Source organism: Polychytrium aggregatum (genome assembly GCF_025602895.1).
Source record: "Polychytrium aggregatum strain JEL109 chromosome Unknown BJ171scaffold_38, whole genome shotgun sequence".
Classification (NCBI taxonomy): Eukaryota; Fungi; Chytridiomycota; class Chytridiomycetes; order Polychytriales; genus Polychytrium; species Polychytrium aggregatum.
The window spans coordinates 105876-121001 of NW_026516240.1; the positions used below are offsets into that span (position 1 = coordinate 105876).

The window sequence follows — 15126 nt, forward strand, 5'->3', positions numbered from 1 at the left end:
TGACCACGAGCCTGATCAAAAGTAGCCCGTGAGCGCCGATGGCCACGTCGCGATAGATGTGCTCACTTGCGCGAGATGATTGGATGGAACGTCGCTGCTGCTGAGAGCGGCTCAAGGAGGAGCACAATCCCGAGTGTCTCCACAACTTTTAAAACCGGCAGTGTCGGCAGTGATCAGTGTGTATTGGGATGACAAGCATGTACATATGGTTGTGTTGGAAACGTGGGAAGTGTGCGCGATGAACGCGATGCGATGTGGAAGAACAATATGCAAAACAAAAGAGCAAGCGAGATAGAGGGGGGGGTTATAGGGTTGAATGCGGGGCCATCGCTCGAGCTGTGTCTGGGGATATCTCGAGGGCCGCCTGGAAGTGTGCGCCAGGAAGACAATGTCATGGGGGTATCCATGCTGCATCCTCAGGCAGCTTGGTAGTAAAACACGGCGTTCGACTTGAGTACATGGTCGTACTGTGTGATGCGCCAGACACCGTTGGGCATGCACTCGATCGTGCTCGATATCCGCATGCCTTCGGGTGCATCGGGGAAGCTTGGGGGCAAGACTGGGCTGGGGGCCGAGGGCTGTGGCTGCAGCGAGTTGCACAGAGTGCTGTCGGACTGGGCGGAGGGCGAGCGCAGGGTCACCGGGCTCTGGGGCTCGCTGTCAACGTCACGGAAGAGGCTCGAGGCTCGCCTGCGCCAGTTGCACGCCTTGAACTGGATGGCGGACGGGTAGCGGAAGAGCTGCGAGAGCGCATTAGGCAGCTTTGGCTCGAGGGCAGGGGACGCCGTTGGGGTGGACGGGGTTGGGGTTTGCGGCTCGGTGTCGAGCGATTCGTAGAGATCCAGGGCACTCTGGGCTCGAGGGGGCTGGGCAACAGGAGCTTGGGTATACGAGCGGCGAAAGTCGACCGAGGAAGCCTTGGCGTGATGTCCGGGGAAATACGATATCGAGGGCTGCTCGCGCGCTGTGGACAAGTCGGAGGGCGACGAGAGACATTGGCGGTCTGTTAGATGGATCGGAATGAGCACCATTTCTGGAAGCACGCACCACATCGTACTTCCGTGGCCAGGGGGGGGGCGAGGGATGTACAGGAGCGTACTAGGTCTGCAAGCGACTTACCATCTTCAAATGCCAGCGCCAGCGGCTTGGGCTGGAAGGTCTTGAGACTTCGAAGGCTGCTCGAGGCATGGATGGTTCTGAGGGGCAGCACCGGGCCAGAGCCGCTCGGCAGCCCCTGACCAGCAGAGCCAGCCGAGCCCGCAGACTCGAGCGCAGAGGTTGGTTCGACCTCGCCGTCGGCTTGTGGATCGATGCGTGCGTACATGTCAATGATGTCCCGGGCAGATTCCTCGGGATGACCGTACGGTGGCGAGGAGCACAGCGTCGCGCTGTTTGATGAGCATGCGCTGCACGACGAGCACGATCCGCAAGAATCCCGTGAGACCAGAACCTGATTGTGCCGGCGGGTGGACTTTGGTTGACCGATAAGGTCCAGCAGCTCCTGCGGATGGCGGTACGATATCTTTGGGCGAGACGACTTGAATTCTACAGTCGGCTCGGCACGCTGGATCGAGGCTGCCGACCCTTGGGTCTGTGCCGACACAGGCCGATCAGACAGCACGGGCGGGGCCGGGGTGTCCGGGATGCAAGTGGTGGCGCTGGGCAAGGTCGAGGAAGGCCGCGACATGGACGAGGGCAGGGAGGCAGTTGGAGAGATGGTGGAGGTGGAGGCGGAGGTGATCGAGGAGATCGTCGCAGTCGAGACCGATGTCGGTGATCCCACAGGCGATCCCACAGGCGATGCGATGGGAGAGGTTGGCGCCAACTGGTCGGACTTTGGAATGATGAGGCTGAGCCTGCTGGAGCGGGAGAGGGTCTTGGTCTTTGGCAGCCGTGGAATCAGGAAGCCGATCCAGCTCCTGCGCTTGGCCGGGTGGCCATCGAGAGATCGCCGCTTGGAGAGAGTGGGCTTGTGGTTGGTGGTGCTGGGGAGCCGTGGGAGCGAGCCGGATGCGGCAGGGAGCCAAAAGGACTTGCTCGCAGCGGTATCGACGGGTGAGCCGAGCTTGGGGTGCATGGTGGCGGGAGGCCGGGCGGCACAGGCGGACAGATCGGGAGCGGACCCAGGGGACTCGGGCCAAAAGAGTAGTCGCAGGGGGAGTGATCTGGGGAAGGAGTGTCGACGAAGAGCAAGAGCAGCGAGATGGCAGAGAGCGCAGCTCTGGAAGATGGACTGTGGGGGGTCGAGGTCTGGGGTGGTGGGATAGGCAGGAGCAGGCAAGCCGACGGAGGGAGAGAGGGCCAGCACGACGACTTATATTTGGTGGTTGGGTGGTGGTTGAGTGGTTGAGTGGTGGTTGAGTGGTGGTGCTGGTGGTGGGGGAGTTGCGCAACCCAAAGGGCAACGGGGCCAAGCGCAAATGGCGGGAAGAGGCGCAACGGCGGTGGGGGAGGGCAGTGTGTTCCTGCGGTGGGACTGCGATGGGACTGCAATGGGACTGCAACGGGACTGCGATGGCTCTGCGGTGGAGAGTTATAAAAGAAGACCAAGTTGCAGAACTGCCAAGGCGGGGCCGTCGCTGAGAAAGCAGCTTGGGCACACGGCGGGCAAGGGACATGGCGATGTCGATAGCGCCGATCTGGCGCCGATCTGGCGCCGATCCGGCGCCGGCAAGAAAAAAACTTTTTTTACTTTCGCAGACACGGGAGTCTTATCAGAGCGCCTTCAGAACGACGGCATCTTTGGGGAGGGGTTGAAAGGCGAGCAAAAGATGTAAACGCTTTGCCGAGGACAAGCCCGCGCAGACAAGCCGCCGAGGACAAGCCCGGAACGTGTGCAGCCGCGGCCCAATCCCCACAGAAGATACGGCATTGCATGCTCGTGCGCCGCGGGTGGCTTTGCGCGCTGTCGCCATGCCCGTTGTTGGTGCTCAGCGCCGCGGGTGTCTTGTTTGGGTGTCGCGGGGTCTTGGTGGGCGGTGTGTCCTCCCGAGCAATCCACATCGATTCAGACCACGGGCAATTCAGGCCACAGCGATACACAGTCCGCACAGCGTATCGATCCTCGCCGCTGTTGCATCCTGCCGGCCTTTGCTGGTGCGGAAAACGGGCACCTTGTCGGCTGCTGCTGCGTCGCCATGCCGGGCGTGCTTTCCCTGTGCCCACGGCCCGTTTCGCCATCGTGCCCGGCGATGGCGGGAGGCACTTGCTCCAGCGGGCGAAGGGCGGCCTGGACGGACTGCATTCGATGCAAGTGCATTCGATGCAAGTGCATTCGATGCGAGTGCATTCGATGCGAGTGCATTCGATGCGAGTGCATTCGATGCGAGTGCATTCGATGCGAGTGCATTCGATGGACTGCATGATGCTCTTGTATTGACGAGACTATCATCAGAAAGTGTGTCGTTCTCGCCCGGAGGGCCAGCTGAAATGCACCGTCATCTCTGCCACGGCGAGTTGGCTCAGTAGTCCTCGAGCTCTTCCAGGCTTGTGTCGTTTTCAAACACTAGGAACTCATCGCCCTGCACCGCAGAGTATCCCTGGCCTGCGGACGGCCGCCGGCCGCCGAGACGGGCGACCAGCCGACCCCACGAAGGGCCGAGCACTCCGCGCAGCCTCTCGCCAACCAGCTCGCTGGCTTCGCGGATGTATCCCCAGGCAGCAGCAAAATACGCGGTGGCACGCTCCAACATGTCGTCGGCATAGCGACCGGTGCTTTCGCCCATGCCGGTTTCGTCGTCGGGGAGCCTGCAAGAACAGATCCAGATCCGGGCCAATCTAAGGTCAGACCGCCGCCAGACACATCGAGCACAGCTCCGCTCTGCATCTCCATCCTGCACACATCCTCCATCCTGTACAGATCCTCCATCCCGCACACATCCTCCATCCTGTGCACATCATCACCTGTGCTCGTACCTGATGCGGCCGGTGTTGCCGTACTTGCGCTTGTACTGGACAAAGCAGAATGTCACGCCTCCAGCGAATCCTGCCGAAAGGAGGCCGTACCAGAGCACGGTAAGGACGGTCGAGGAGCCTGTAACGCGGGGATGAGACGCAGTTTAGTATGGGCACACCGATGCAGTCTCCCCACCCCTTGGCGCCCTTGCTTCGCGACTTACCACTTGTGGTGGAGCAAGTCCGGTATTCAGCTTCATACTCAGACTCGACGCCGCCCGAGCAGCCGCTGTTCTTCAGCTTGATGTAGCCCTTGGTAATGCGCATCTTGCCGTCGCGGCAGACCGACTGCAGGCGCCGCTGGTTGGGGGTCGGGATGCACTTGCCGTTGCCGCTCGGGTCGAGGTAGTAAAGGTTGTCGCACTCAAAGTCCTCGCGCGTGCACTCGCAGCTGGTGACCGACTGGGGCACCCTGTAGTTTTCGCCAATCTGGCAGTCGCGGTCGCGCTTGCGGCGATAGTACTTGACCTGTATGCAAGCAAGAAAGCAAGTAAGCAGGCAGTCAGGTTAACGCATAAGCAGGCAAGTGAGGGCAACCCGCCGCCAGCTCTCCCCACAGCTGCGAGCTTCGATCGCAATCTCGTCGTTCCTACCTCTTTGCCAAAGGCACACTTGCCGCCGTTGAGCTTGGGCAGACTCCACAGCTCGTAGTCGCTGGCCTCGGGGTTCTTCTCGTTGAGCTCGCACTTGCGCGTCCAGATCTTGGAAAAGTCGAGATGGACAGCGGCCATGCCGTGGAAGCTCTGGCCTCGGTCGCCGCCCGATACACGTCCAAACAGGATAAAGTGCGACTGCATTCCGTGCGGCTCGGTCACCAGATGCGTCACTCGGAACTTGACGCCGCTCAGTTCGCCCGTGGTGATCTTGTAGTCCGAGAAGCTCTGGCCCGAGTTGGTCGAGTACCTATCAACCGCGGCAGATTGATCAGTGCAAACCCCCATCGAGAGCCAGCCAGCGTCCAAGTGCATGGCATAATCAAGGCGGCGCTCAACCTCAGGGCACAATGCTGCAAAGGCAACACAACTCTCTCTCTCCAATTTGCTTACTTAATATAGTCTGTCGACTGCTCGTCGTTCACAAGCAGCATAATCGAGCCGTGGTCTCCAAACTCGTAGAGGTGTGCGTCCTTCGTGATTTCCGTCCAGGTCTGTCCCGCGTCGTTCGACAGGAACACGTCGCCGTGGTTGTATTCCGTCAGGGACGAGCCGACATTACCGACGCCCATGATCAGTCCGATCGCTGACGACGACGAGAACATATCGTTTTTGTCGCGCCGTTCCGTGAACGAGTGCAGATTCAGGTAGCACTCGGATCCTTCGCAAGAGTAGCGGGCGCCTTGCGAGTCGTGGCTCGGGGGTTTGAGCGTCAGCCAGGTTTCACCTGGAAGGAAACAAACACAGGTCAACACCGACCCATAGCGGCGCCTGTCGTCCGAGATGGGCTGCGATCTACACCTGCACTATCGCTCATCGTGGGCTTACCCTCGTCATAGGTGATTACGGTGCGGATCGATTTGGTCGCTCCGTTGAGCACCTGGTTGGCATTCTGCACTTCGTTGAGAAGGGCGATGCCCTCGACGCCTTGCATCTTCTCATAGTCGACATATCTGTTTAAATCGACGGAGAAGTATCGGCAATAGCATCAGCATCGGGACGAAGCAAAGATTCCGATCCGCATTGAATCACCCAATGGCCGCCGGCGTGGATTGCAGATTCAGTCCCCCCCCCCATTTCATTACGTTTTCCTGTGTCAACCCTCGTCCCTTCCCTCAACCATGCCACGTACCCATCGGTGTTGCGGTTCGTGTGATCGCGCGCACGGGTAAAAATGGTGCCGTTTGCGTTGGATCGGAAGAGAGCACCAAACTCCTTGCCGCGCAGGGTGTTGACAAAGACATCGACATTCAGGAATCCGGTGTGGCTGTCCAGGACCGTGTAGCCGTGCTCGGGGACGACAAAGTCGCTTGGGAAAACCGCCGGCGACCAGTTGACGCCGTCGCGGGTGACTTGCAGTTCGATCTCGCTCTTCTCGGGATGTTGCTGAGTGGCAACGCATCAAACAAACCATCACAGCGGAAATGCATGAACACGTCAGTTCAATCGACGTCGAAGTCGATGGGGATGTGCAGGCGAAACGCTCGACACTCAGCCATCAGCCATCAGCCATCAGCCATCAGCCATCAGCCATCAGCCATCAGCCATCAGCCATCAGCCATCAGCCATCAGCCATCAGCCATCAGCCATCAGCCATCAGCCATCAGCCATCAGCGGCCAGGCGCGCGATACTGCACCACCTACCACAGCTGCGATCATATACTCCTCGTTGATGACCAGGCGGAAGCCGCGCTCAAACAGCCGTGTCCAGGTCCGGCCCAGATCGTTGGTGACCGACAAATCGATCGGCATGCGTGGTCCAAATAGAATCTGGCTCCCCTTCTTGTCTCGATAGGCCGTACAAAACACCGTGTCCTTGTTGGGCCCGTTGAACTCGGCGCCCCGGCCCCAGAGGCAGCTTCGGGTATATGAGTCGATCTTGTACCAATGCTGTCCGTGGTCCTTGCTGTAGAAGGTCTCGGTGTGGCAGTTGGTGTTTGTGCTTGTGTCGCCGCAGTCGATGCCGGCCGTGAACAGGAGCCAGTCAGGCTCCTCCGGGTGCGTGATCAAAGGCACGGCATCATAGAGCCCGGCAATGGGCGTGACATTGGGAACCTGGAAATGGTGGAGCGTCTTGCCCTGGTCGTCAGAGTAGTACACCACGGCGCCCTTGCGAGCCAGGAAATATGCGCGTTTGGGACGGAACGGGTCCTGGTAGATTTGCTGGACTGGGAAGCTCTGCGAGGTCAGCATCTCCTTCCATTCGATGCCGTTGTCGTGGCTCTGCCACAGATTGCCGGCCACGTCGAGAATCACGATGGTCGAGGTGCCGTTGTAGTACATGTACTCTTGCAGAGAGTGCTCGAACAGCCGGGTATTCATCACGATCTCGCCAGTGCCAGCGACAAAGTCGTCGCACTCGCGCTCGATCGTATGAGTCTTGTCGAGGCCGCCCTTGCATCGCGACGCAGAGAGCTTGCGGTAGCCAGAACGGCCCTTGTATGTCTTGCCCTTGGGACACTTGGCCGGCTGCTGCGGGTCCTTGCCGTACAACACGCACTTGCCCGTGGCATCTCGCCAAAAATCAACATCGCTGCGGTGGTCGAGAGCAACAGCGGCGTCAGGGACACATGCGTGCGGTCGGCGTACAGGGCTGCAGCATCGATCAGAGGGAATAGAGGGCACCGCCGGGTAGGTGGTGGAGAGGCTGACGCTCACCATTCGTAGTCCGACTCGGAGCACTCGCAAACCTGAAGGTTCTGTTCCAGCGACTCAAACTCGTGTCCGATATAGCACACAGCCTCTTCCTTGCGGCGCCAGTATTCGATCTTTTGGCCAAGGAAGCAGCGCGAGCCGTCGGTGGCCTGGTTGGGGTCATGCAGCGACCATTTCTCAAAATCGGCCGAGTCGCCCTTGGCGTTCTTGTCAAAGACGCACTGACGTTCAAAGAGCGGCGTCATGTCGATTCCGATGAGGACCAGTACAGGGTCCTCAAAGATCTCTTCCCACGACGATCTCGGGTACATGCCCGTGATGATGAACCTGCGGCCGGTGCCGTCGGGGACGCTGGAGATGCCCGTGACCTTGATGTTCTTGTCCGAGAACCGGTGCTCCGCCCAGTGCACGCCAAAGTCCCAGGAGTAGCTGTGGTGGCAGAGTCGTCTCGGGGGTTAGTCTCTGCAGATCCGCGGCCGGCCTGGTGGTGCTCACAGTACCGAAAAAAACACTGCCGCCAATCGCTACTCACGAAATGACATTGACGGGCTCTTCGTCATTCACAAGCACAATGATGCTGCCATGGTCGCCCAAGGCCCACAGGTGCGCCTCCTTGCGGATTTCGGACCAAGTCTGACCGCCATCGCGGGTCATGAACATATCCGACTCGGTGTACTTGGCCAGCGTTCCGCCAACGCTTCCAACGGCGACCATTGTTCCGGGAGCACCCTTGGCACTGTGGCGAGTGACGATTTCGGTGCGGTCGAACTGCGCGGCAGCGTAGAGGTTGAGGTGGCAGCTCTCGAGGCTCTTGCCGCTGCAGAACTCGCTCCCTTGTGAATCGGTCTTGGGAGGGATGATGACCTTCCAGGTGGCGCCGTCATCGTAAGTGATCATGGTCTTGATTTGCTTCTTGGCACCAAGAGTCAGCTGATCGACATTGGCGATCTGGTTGGCGACAACAATGCCTTCGATGCCATGCATCTTTTCCACATCAACTGGAGGTAGCAAGAGTTATAGCCATTGCCCACCATCGGACGAGCGGAATGGGTGAGAATGGGTGAGTCTGAGAGTGGGCGGTGTTCAGATCTCGCAGGCCTCACATCGACGCGCAGAGCTCGCATCGGCGCGCAAGAATCAAATCAATCGCCGCCTCTTACCCTGTCCAAACATGTTGCGGTTGGTGTTGGCCAGGCTGCGGGTGTAAAAGGTTCCGTTTTCGTTTGAGCCGAACAGTGCACCGTACTCCTGGCCAAACTTGAGGGACTGGGCCACGTCGATGAACAGGCCGTTGGAAGTCGATTCCAAAATGGTATAGGACTGTGAAGCGGCATCAACATCACATAGCACAAATTAGTCGCAAGTGAGCCACCACGATCCTCTGGGAGGCCCCGTCAAGATCCGTGGCCGCTCTGCCGCCACTCAATAGTCAGCCGGACAACTGGATGTGCGTGGCGCCTGAGACCGATGCACTCGCTGAGCCATGTCGGCCACATCCACCACGGATCAACGCTGTCTAGCCACGCAGACTCACCGCCTTCTCGATGTGGATGTTGGGTGGGAACTGAGCATCGACAAAGGTCACGCCATCGGTCGAAGCCTTGAGCTGCAGGTCGTTTCCGTTCTCCTGCACGAGAGCGCCATGAGACAGACCGTCAGAAACACAGCCGCAGTCACAGCATGCGATGCATTTTTGAGATGCAACTGCTGGATCGCATCTCCAGCCAAAAGCAGTTTGAGCAGACCTGGCCACTCACCACTGCGACCACCAAAACGCCCTTGACCACATAAAAGTTGGCGACGCCCTTCTCCAGGAGCACGCGCTTGCTCTTGCCGCCGTTCTGGATCATCACGAGCTGCATCGGGTTTTCCTTGGTGCCGTGTCCGCCATAGGCATCCTGGGGCGTGTCTCCGCCCTTGTACTTGAAGCCCATGCAGTAGACGGCATCGTCCGGGATGTTCTTGGTGGCAAAGCCAAAGTCGCGGGCCCACACACACTTCTGGACCCACGTATCGACCGTCGTCCAGCTCTTGCCGTGGTCTTTGGTGATGTGCGCCGTTGTGAAGCACGAGCGTGCGTCGGGGCAGCCCTGACCGCCGCTGACAAAGACGAGATAGTCCGGGTGGTCCGGGTGGTAGTCCAGGATCTCGACGCCGAGGGTGTTGTATGGGGCCGGCGTGTCAAGCTTCTTCAGGGACGACTCCGAGTCGCCGAGGCGGTCGTCTGTGTACCAGGTGGCTTGTCCGCTCGATACGAAAAAGTAGGCGCGGGTCGGGACGCTCTCGTGGATGCCGGCGAGGAGCACGCCGCCCTGCTTGGCCAGCGCCGTGGACAACCGCCAATTGAGGCCCTCGTCGTCCGACTTCCAGATCTCGCCATTGTTCTCGGTCCTCAGCATGACGTGGCTCGAGTTGGGGAAGTAGTAGAAGCGGTCGATGTCGTCGCTCAAGGTTGTGCGGGTGATCTTTGGCTGGTTGCCCTCGGGCAGCTCGACCTTGCCGTTGCCGCCGTTACCACCATTCTTGCCATCGTCGAGCTTCTGGCAGTCCTTGAGGACAGGCTCGGCTCGGTTGACGCCACCTTCACAGACGTTCCCTGGGATCTTGCGGTAGCCCGACTTGCCTTTGTACTGCTTGCCCACTTTGCAGTCCAGCGGCTGGTCGTGAATCGGCCCCGCCTGGATGCACTTGAGGGAGCTGCTGGTCTGCGGGTCAGGCGCAAAGTTGTAGTCGCACTCAAAGTCGTCGTCGGTGCAGGGGCACTTCTTGACATCCAGCTGGAGCTTGTGGAACTTTTGTCCAATGTAGCAGTCCGCGTCGGCCTTGCGACGGTAGTAGCCAGTCTCCTGGCCCATGACGCAGCTGCCTCCATAGGCCTCCTTCTGGGGCATCCACTCCTCCACGTCGCGGCTGGCACCGGGGTTTTGAGGATCAATGTCGCACTTGCGCGAGAGGGTCTTTTCAAAGTCGAGGTGGACGACGTACAGGCTGTTGAGGTCGGATGCGTCGGTGACGAGGATAATCATCTTGGTCGAGGTCGACTCGGGGTCGATCATGGTCAGCCAGGGCTGCCAACTCTTGCCGCCGTCAAGCTGGAGCGTGTGCTTGGTCCAGTCCTTTCCGCGGTTCCAGGAATACAAAACATAGTCGACAGAGTCCTGATCGGGAACAAGCACGATGAGCGAGCCCATGTCTCCGGATTCGTACTTGTGCGGGCCCTTGTAGATCGCAGTCCAGGTCAGGCCGCCGTCGGCGGAAAGGAACGTGTCGCATTTGCGGTATGGCTGGAGATACTTGCCGACAGAGCCGACACCGATGATGATTCCTGGAGCAGACATAGTGCTGAAGACGCGACCGATGTTGTGTGGACGGGTGATCGAGTGCAGATGGAGCTTGCAGGAGGTATCGGTGGTTGGGCTGCAGTCCCAGCTGCGGCCGTCGGCATTCTTCGCGGGGGGCTTGAGCGATGTCCATTTGGAACCCTCGTGGAAGGAGATTTTGGAAACCAGACGCTTGTCGTCCTCGGACCGGTCACCGGACTGCATTTCCTCCCAGTTGTCGACGACGTTCGCAAACAAGATGCCAGAGTAGACGGGGGTCTGGATACGCTCAAAGTCAACGAGGCCGGCTTTGTTGCGGTTGGTGTGTTCGAGGGACGACACGAAATACGAGCCGTTGGAGTTGGAGTACAGCAGCGTTCCGAACGACTGAGCCTGGCCGTTGGGCTTGCCGCGCAGGATGTCGACCATAAGCGAGTGCTTTGACGATTCGAGGATGGTGTATGCCTGTGGGACCAAGACCGCGGGAGTCGAATCGCATGAGAGTCGAGGCCAAAGGTGCTTTTCGGTATGGCTCCGTCCAAACTGTGCCAGTGTTGCATCTCCAGCCAAAGCAATCAAGCAATCAAGCAATCAAGCAATCAAAGCGGTCACTCACCATCTGGTTGGTGCTGATCGCAGTCGGAAATTTGGCACGCTCAAAGTCTTGGCCATCGGTGCTGACATAGAGCTCATGGCCTTCGTTGTTGGGCTTCATCTAGAAAATGGTCAGCGAGTGCATGATATTGAGTATACAGCAGCAGCGAAGCAGATGTACATGCCATCGCCTCTGATGGAGGTGAGAGCGGAGGCCGAAGCAGCCGGCGGATGTCCTACCGAGACCACAACGAGGTACTTTTCAATCAGACCAAGCGAAACCGCGCCACCGTTGATGGAGATCACGTCCTTCTTGTCCCCAGCAAAGAAAGTCGAGGAGCGAACGAGACGCAAGTCGATGATGTTCTTGGACGACTGGCTGCCCTTCTTTGCAGAGTCGGGGAACTCGGTGCAGAAGATCGTGTCGGTCGGGGCATTGTCGAAAGCAGCCGAGCCCAGGGCCCAGGTGCAGTCCGAGACATAGCTCAGGAGCTTGGACGGAGTGGTGCGGAAAAAGTTTTCCGTGTAGTAAGCCTGTTGGAAGGAGAGTCGGCGTGCGCTAAAGTCAGCGTTCCACGGACGTACCCTGCAAGCCAGGGGAATAGACCCGATGCAAGTGGTCGAGCCATCGAGAAATTGGGGCAACGGAAGCCCCAGACAATCGAGCGGGGAGAGGATATGAACCGCAGCGATGGCAGAGTGCTCAAGAACGGCCTCGAGGATGACCCGGCTTGGATGGCTTACCACTTGGTTGCACTGCAACGAGCTATCGCACTCCTCGCCAAAGTAGATCATGTAGCCGGCCCGCTTGGCGTGGAAGCGGATCAAGGACCCAGGGGCAAGCGACGAAGGGGGCTGCGGTGTCGTGAAGGAGTCCCAGTTGAGACCCTTGTCGACGGTTATGTAGTGCTTCTTGTCCAGAGTGATGACAACGGCCTGTCGCAGGTGGGTGGGCCGAATCAGTGAGATGCACAGATAGTGTGGAGATGCTCAAGTGTATGCACCCCTGCTAGCCACGCCTCGACGCTGCTTGGACTCAGGCCGCCGGCGTGCCTGGTACGGATCGTGACATACCGTGCTATCCTCAAAGGGATGTTGGATCAAATCGTAGGCAGACGAGTCCGGAATATCGGTCACTTTGGACCAATCCTTGCCTTCGTTGGCAGACCGCCAGACCCTTCCAGTGTATGCCTCAAGGTATAGTATGACCTGCGAGCGAGCGAGGCAGGGGTCAGTGGAATCCGGGAGTGTGCGCTTGACCTTCTGAATCGGGCTGCGGAGCCACATCGCATGACCGGAGCGACTCGGCCGGCCATGCGGGAAGGTCGGCGCCGGGAGGAGCTTACAGAGGAATCCTTGAAATAGAAGAGCTTCTTTGGAGCGTTCTCAAAACGGGTGATCTTGGTCACCAAGTTGCTGTCTTGCGGAGCGGCATGCACAAGCGACAGACCGAGCAGACCGAGCAGCAGCACGGCGAGCCACGGCAGCCGCACCAGGCGAGTCCTGGACCGATCCATGGGATGTGGCTGATCGAGAGAGAGATTGGCAGTGAGGAGCGTGGGCACCGGTGAGATGTCAGCAGTGGCCGGGTGCCGCACAGATCAGAGGAGGGACAGGGGGGAGAGGGCTCGATGCTGTTGGGGCGGGTGCCTCAATGGCTTGGATGTACGGAGCGACGGGCTGGTGGCGAGATGAGCCTGATGGAAAGCCGAAGAGGACCAGCGGACGATAGATCGGGTGTCTCCAGAGCAGCGCCGGCGACGAGACGAAGGACAGGGCGGCTTCGGGCGACGGCGAAGGCGAAGGCGATGGCGAAGGCGATGGCAAAGGCGATGGCGGTGCGGGTGAGCAGTGTGGATGGATGATGGGCAGAGGGGCAGACACCAGGGCGGACCCTTGGCAAGGGCGGATGGACTGGGCCGCCAGGACACGGCTGCGCACGGTGTGTGTGTGCGAGTCCAGCCGGCGGATCGAGCCAGTGGGTCGAGCCAGTCCAGCCACCGGCATTGCCTCTTTGGTCGCGCCGCTTTGGCTCGCTGTCCTGCGTCCTCGCCATCAACCCTGCGCGTCTGTCGCTGCTCATCCGCCATGGCCCCGCACCACCCCGCCAAGGCCAAGCCCTTCCACAGCGTCCTGCGCCAGCACGGGCTGACTCCGCGCAAGATCTTCTTTGGTCTTATCGTCGCATGTCTGCTTCTGATTCTGCTCTGGGACAAGCCTGTCATCGGTAATCCTATCCCTGCGCTCGCCATTTTTGTTTGCTGTGGTGTTGTCCTGTCGCTTCTTCTGCGACGACGACAACGACTGTGCAGTCTACAGAAACTGCAGTGACCATCATCTCGACACCGTCTGCAATGTCTCTCGCTTCCGGTGCCTGGCTTTCAGCACGTCGTGTCCATCGCATTGCGTCGCATTGCGTCGCATTGTGTGGCATCCCGCGCTGGCTGCTGTCGCTCGCCAAGCCCCCCTTCCGCGGCCACGCTGCCTCGTTTGCCTGTGCATCGCGGCCCTGCCGGCATTCCGCTCATCGTTGCTTGGTGCTGCACACCTTGACCAGATTCTCTGTCAAGCTCTTGTCGCAACCGTCCCAAGGATCGCCCTGCTGTTCAATATGCCCTCATGATCGACGCCGGGTCGACCGGGTCCCGAATTCATGTCTATCGATTCAACTACTGCAGCGGTCGCCTGCCCAGCCTCGAGAATGAAGACTTTATCCAGATCAAGCCCGGGCTTTCTTCGTACGACAGCGATGCCGATGCTGCCGCCCAGTCGCTCGACAGTCTGCTCGACAAAGCGCTCAAGATTGTTCCACCCGAGCTCCAGCGCTGCACGCCCGTCGCCGTCAAGGCCACTGCTGGCCTGCGGCTTCTCGGCCAGGAGAAGTCGGACCGCATCCTCAAAAAGATTGAAGATAGGCTGCTCACAAAGTACCCATTCAAGCTGATGCCCACCAACGGCGTCGCGGTCATGGACGGTGCCGACGAAGGTGGGTCTCGGCATGCGAGAGCTTGACAAGCGTCCGCAAGCACATCGGCATCTAACACTCCCCGCCCATTCGTGATACTACAGGTGTGTTTGCTTGGATCACCGTCAACTACCTCCTGCGCCGCATTGGCCAGGCCAAAAAGCAGCCCACTGCTGCCATCATGGATCTCGGCGGTGGCTCGACCCAGATCGTCTTCGAGCCCTCCACCGGTGTAAGCATGCCCGACGGCGAGCACAAGTACGTCCTGCCCTTTGGATCGCACAACTACACCCTCTACCAACACTCGTACCTCGGATACGGACTCATGGAGGGCCGCAAGAAGATCATCAAGGCATCGCTCCACTCGACCAACCCCGAGAACCCTTGTCTGCCATCGGGCCACGAGGAGAAGGTCAAGGTCGACAGCGGCGACGTGGTTGTTCGCGGTAGCGGCTCGCACTCCTTCAGCCAGTGCAGCCAATTTGTCTCCGAGTCCATCTTTTCAAAGTCCACATGCACGTACGACTCCTGCTCCTTTGACGGCGTCTACCAACCCCTGCTGACGTCGAGCTTTGCCCAAAACGACATCTACGCCTTCTCATACTTTTACGACCGCGCTGAGCCTCTCAGCATGCCCGCTGACTTCAAGATCAAGCAGTTCTCGTCCGAAGCCGAGAAGGTCTGCAGCGGCTCCACCGACGTCGACGAAGTGCGCAAGGAGCCTCGCTGGTGTCTCGACATGGTCTTTATTCACAGTCTCCTGACGCTGGGCTACGACCTGCCTGCCGAGCGCGACATCAAGATTGCCAAGAAAATCGATGGCGTCGAGACAGGCTGGTGTCTCGGCGCCACCATCCATATGCTCGACACCATGACCAAGAGTAGCTCTGGCGTGTGCCGTGACTAGAGCACTGGAGGAAGCATTTCGTCAGGATGGATTCGGAGGCTCGCCGTGACTGTACGTGCTCAGTAGTGGAAGCAAGAG

The 15126-nt window shown here is 59.4% G+C and overlaps 3 protein-coding genes across 3 annotated transcripts; 1 reads left to right on the forward strand and 2 right to left on the reverse strand.

Moving 5' to 3' along the window:
* Positions 1 to 181: 181 nt before the first annotated feature.
* BJ171DRAFT_517468 (uncharacterized protein) lies at positions 182 to 2370 on the reverse strand. The gene is made up of 2 exons (XM_053112144.1): positions 1120 to 2370; positions 182 to 964 (listed from the first exon to the last, which is right to left on the reverse strand). Exons 1-2 carry the CDS (start codon positions 2075 to 2077, stop codon positions 417 to 419), a joined length of 1506 nt encoding a protein of 501 aa, XP_052963668.1. The 5' UTR covers positions 2078 to 2370; the 3' UTR covers positions 182 to 416.
* A 932-nt stretch (positions 2371 to 3302) lies between these two features.
* Positions 3303 to 13039, reverse strand: BJ171DRAFT_445237 (uncharacterized protein). Its single transcript, XM_053108162.1, has 18 exons — positions 12523 to 13039; positions 12251 to 12385; positions 11921 to 12112; positions 11417 to 11710; positions 11199 to 11297; positions 9020 to 11047; positions 8797 to 8889; positions 8423 to 8582; positions 7795 to 8260; positions 7266 to 7691; positions 6252 to 7140; positions 5740 to 5993; positions 5436 to 5560; positions 5001 to 5334; positions 4548 to 4857; positions 4119 to 4422; positions 3916 to 4033; positions 3303 to 3747 (listed from the first exon to the last, which is right to left on the reverse strand). The coding sequence occupies exons 1-18, from the start codon at positions 12691 to 12693 to the stop codon at positions 3462 to 3464; spliced, it is 6684 nt and encodes a 2227-aa protein (XP_052963669.1). The 5' UTR covers positions 12694 to 13039; the 3' UTR covers positions 3303 to 3461.
* Positions 13040 to 13795: 756 nt separating this feature from the next.
* On the forward strand, positions 13796 to 15048 carry BJ171DRAFT_559252 (nucleoside phosphatase GDA1/CD39; the record flags this gene model as incomplete). Its single annotated transcript, XM_053113200.1, has 2 exons — positions 13796 to 14162; positions 14246 to 15048. 2 exons carry the CDS (start codon positions 13796 to 13798, stop codon positions 15046 to 15048), a joined length of 1170 nt encoding a protein of 389 aa, XP_052963670.1.
* Between the last annotated feature and the right edge of the window lie 78 nt (positions 15049 to 15126).

What these genes read in the sequence shown, in the direction of transcription:
- BJ171DRAFT_517468 (XM_053112144.1), bottom strand. Translation starts at nt 2,077, where the DNA reads ATGCACCCCAAGCTCGGCTCACCCGTCGATACCGCTGCGAGCAAGTCC. An exon ending in GGCGCTGGCATTTGAAGATG is followed by an intron (nt 965 to 1,119) that starts GTAAGTCGCTTG and finishes ACTTGTCCACAG; the next exon opens with CGCGCGAGCAGCCCTCGATA.
- BJ171DRAFT_445237 (XM_053108162.1), bottom strand. Translation starts at nt 12,693, where the DNA reads ATGGATCGGTCCAGGACTCGCCTGGTGCGGCTGCCGTGGCTCGCCGTG. An exon ending in GCGTTTTGGTGGTCGCAGTG is followed by an intron (nt 8,890 to 9,019) that starts GTGAGTGGCCAG and finishes GCTCTCGTGCAG; the next exon opens with GAGAACGGAAACGACCTGCA. An exon ending in AGTATATGATCGCAGCTGTG is followed by an intron (nt 5,994 to 6,251) that starts GTAGGTGGTGCA and finishes GTTGCCACTCAG; the next exon opens with CAACATCCCGAGAAGAGCGA.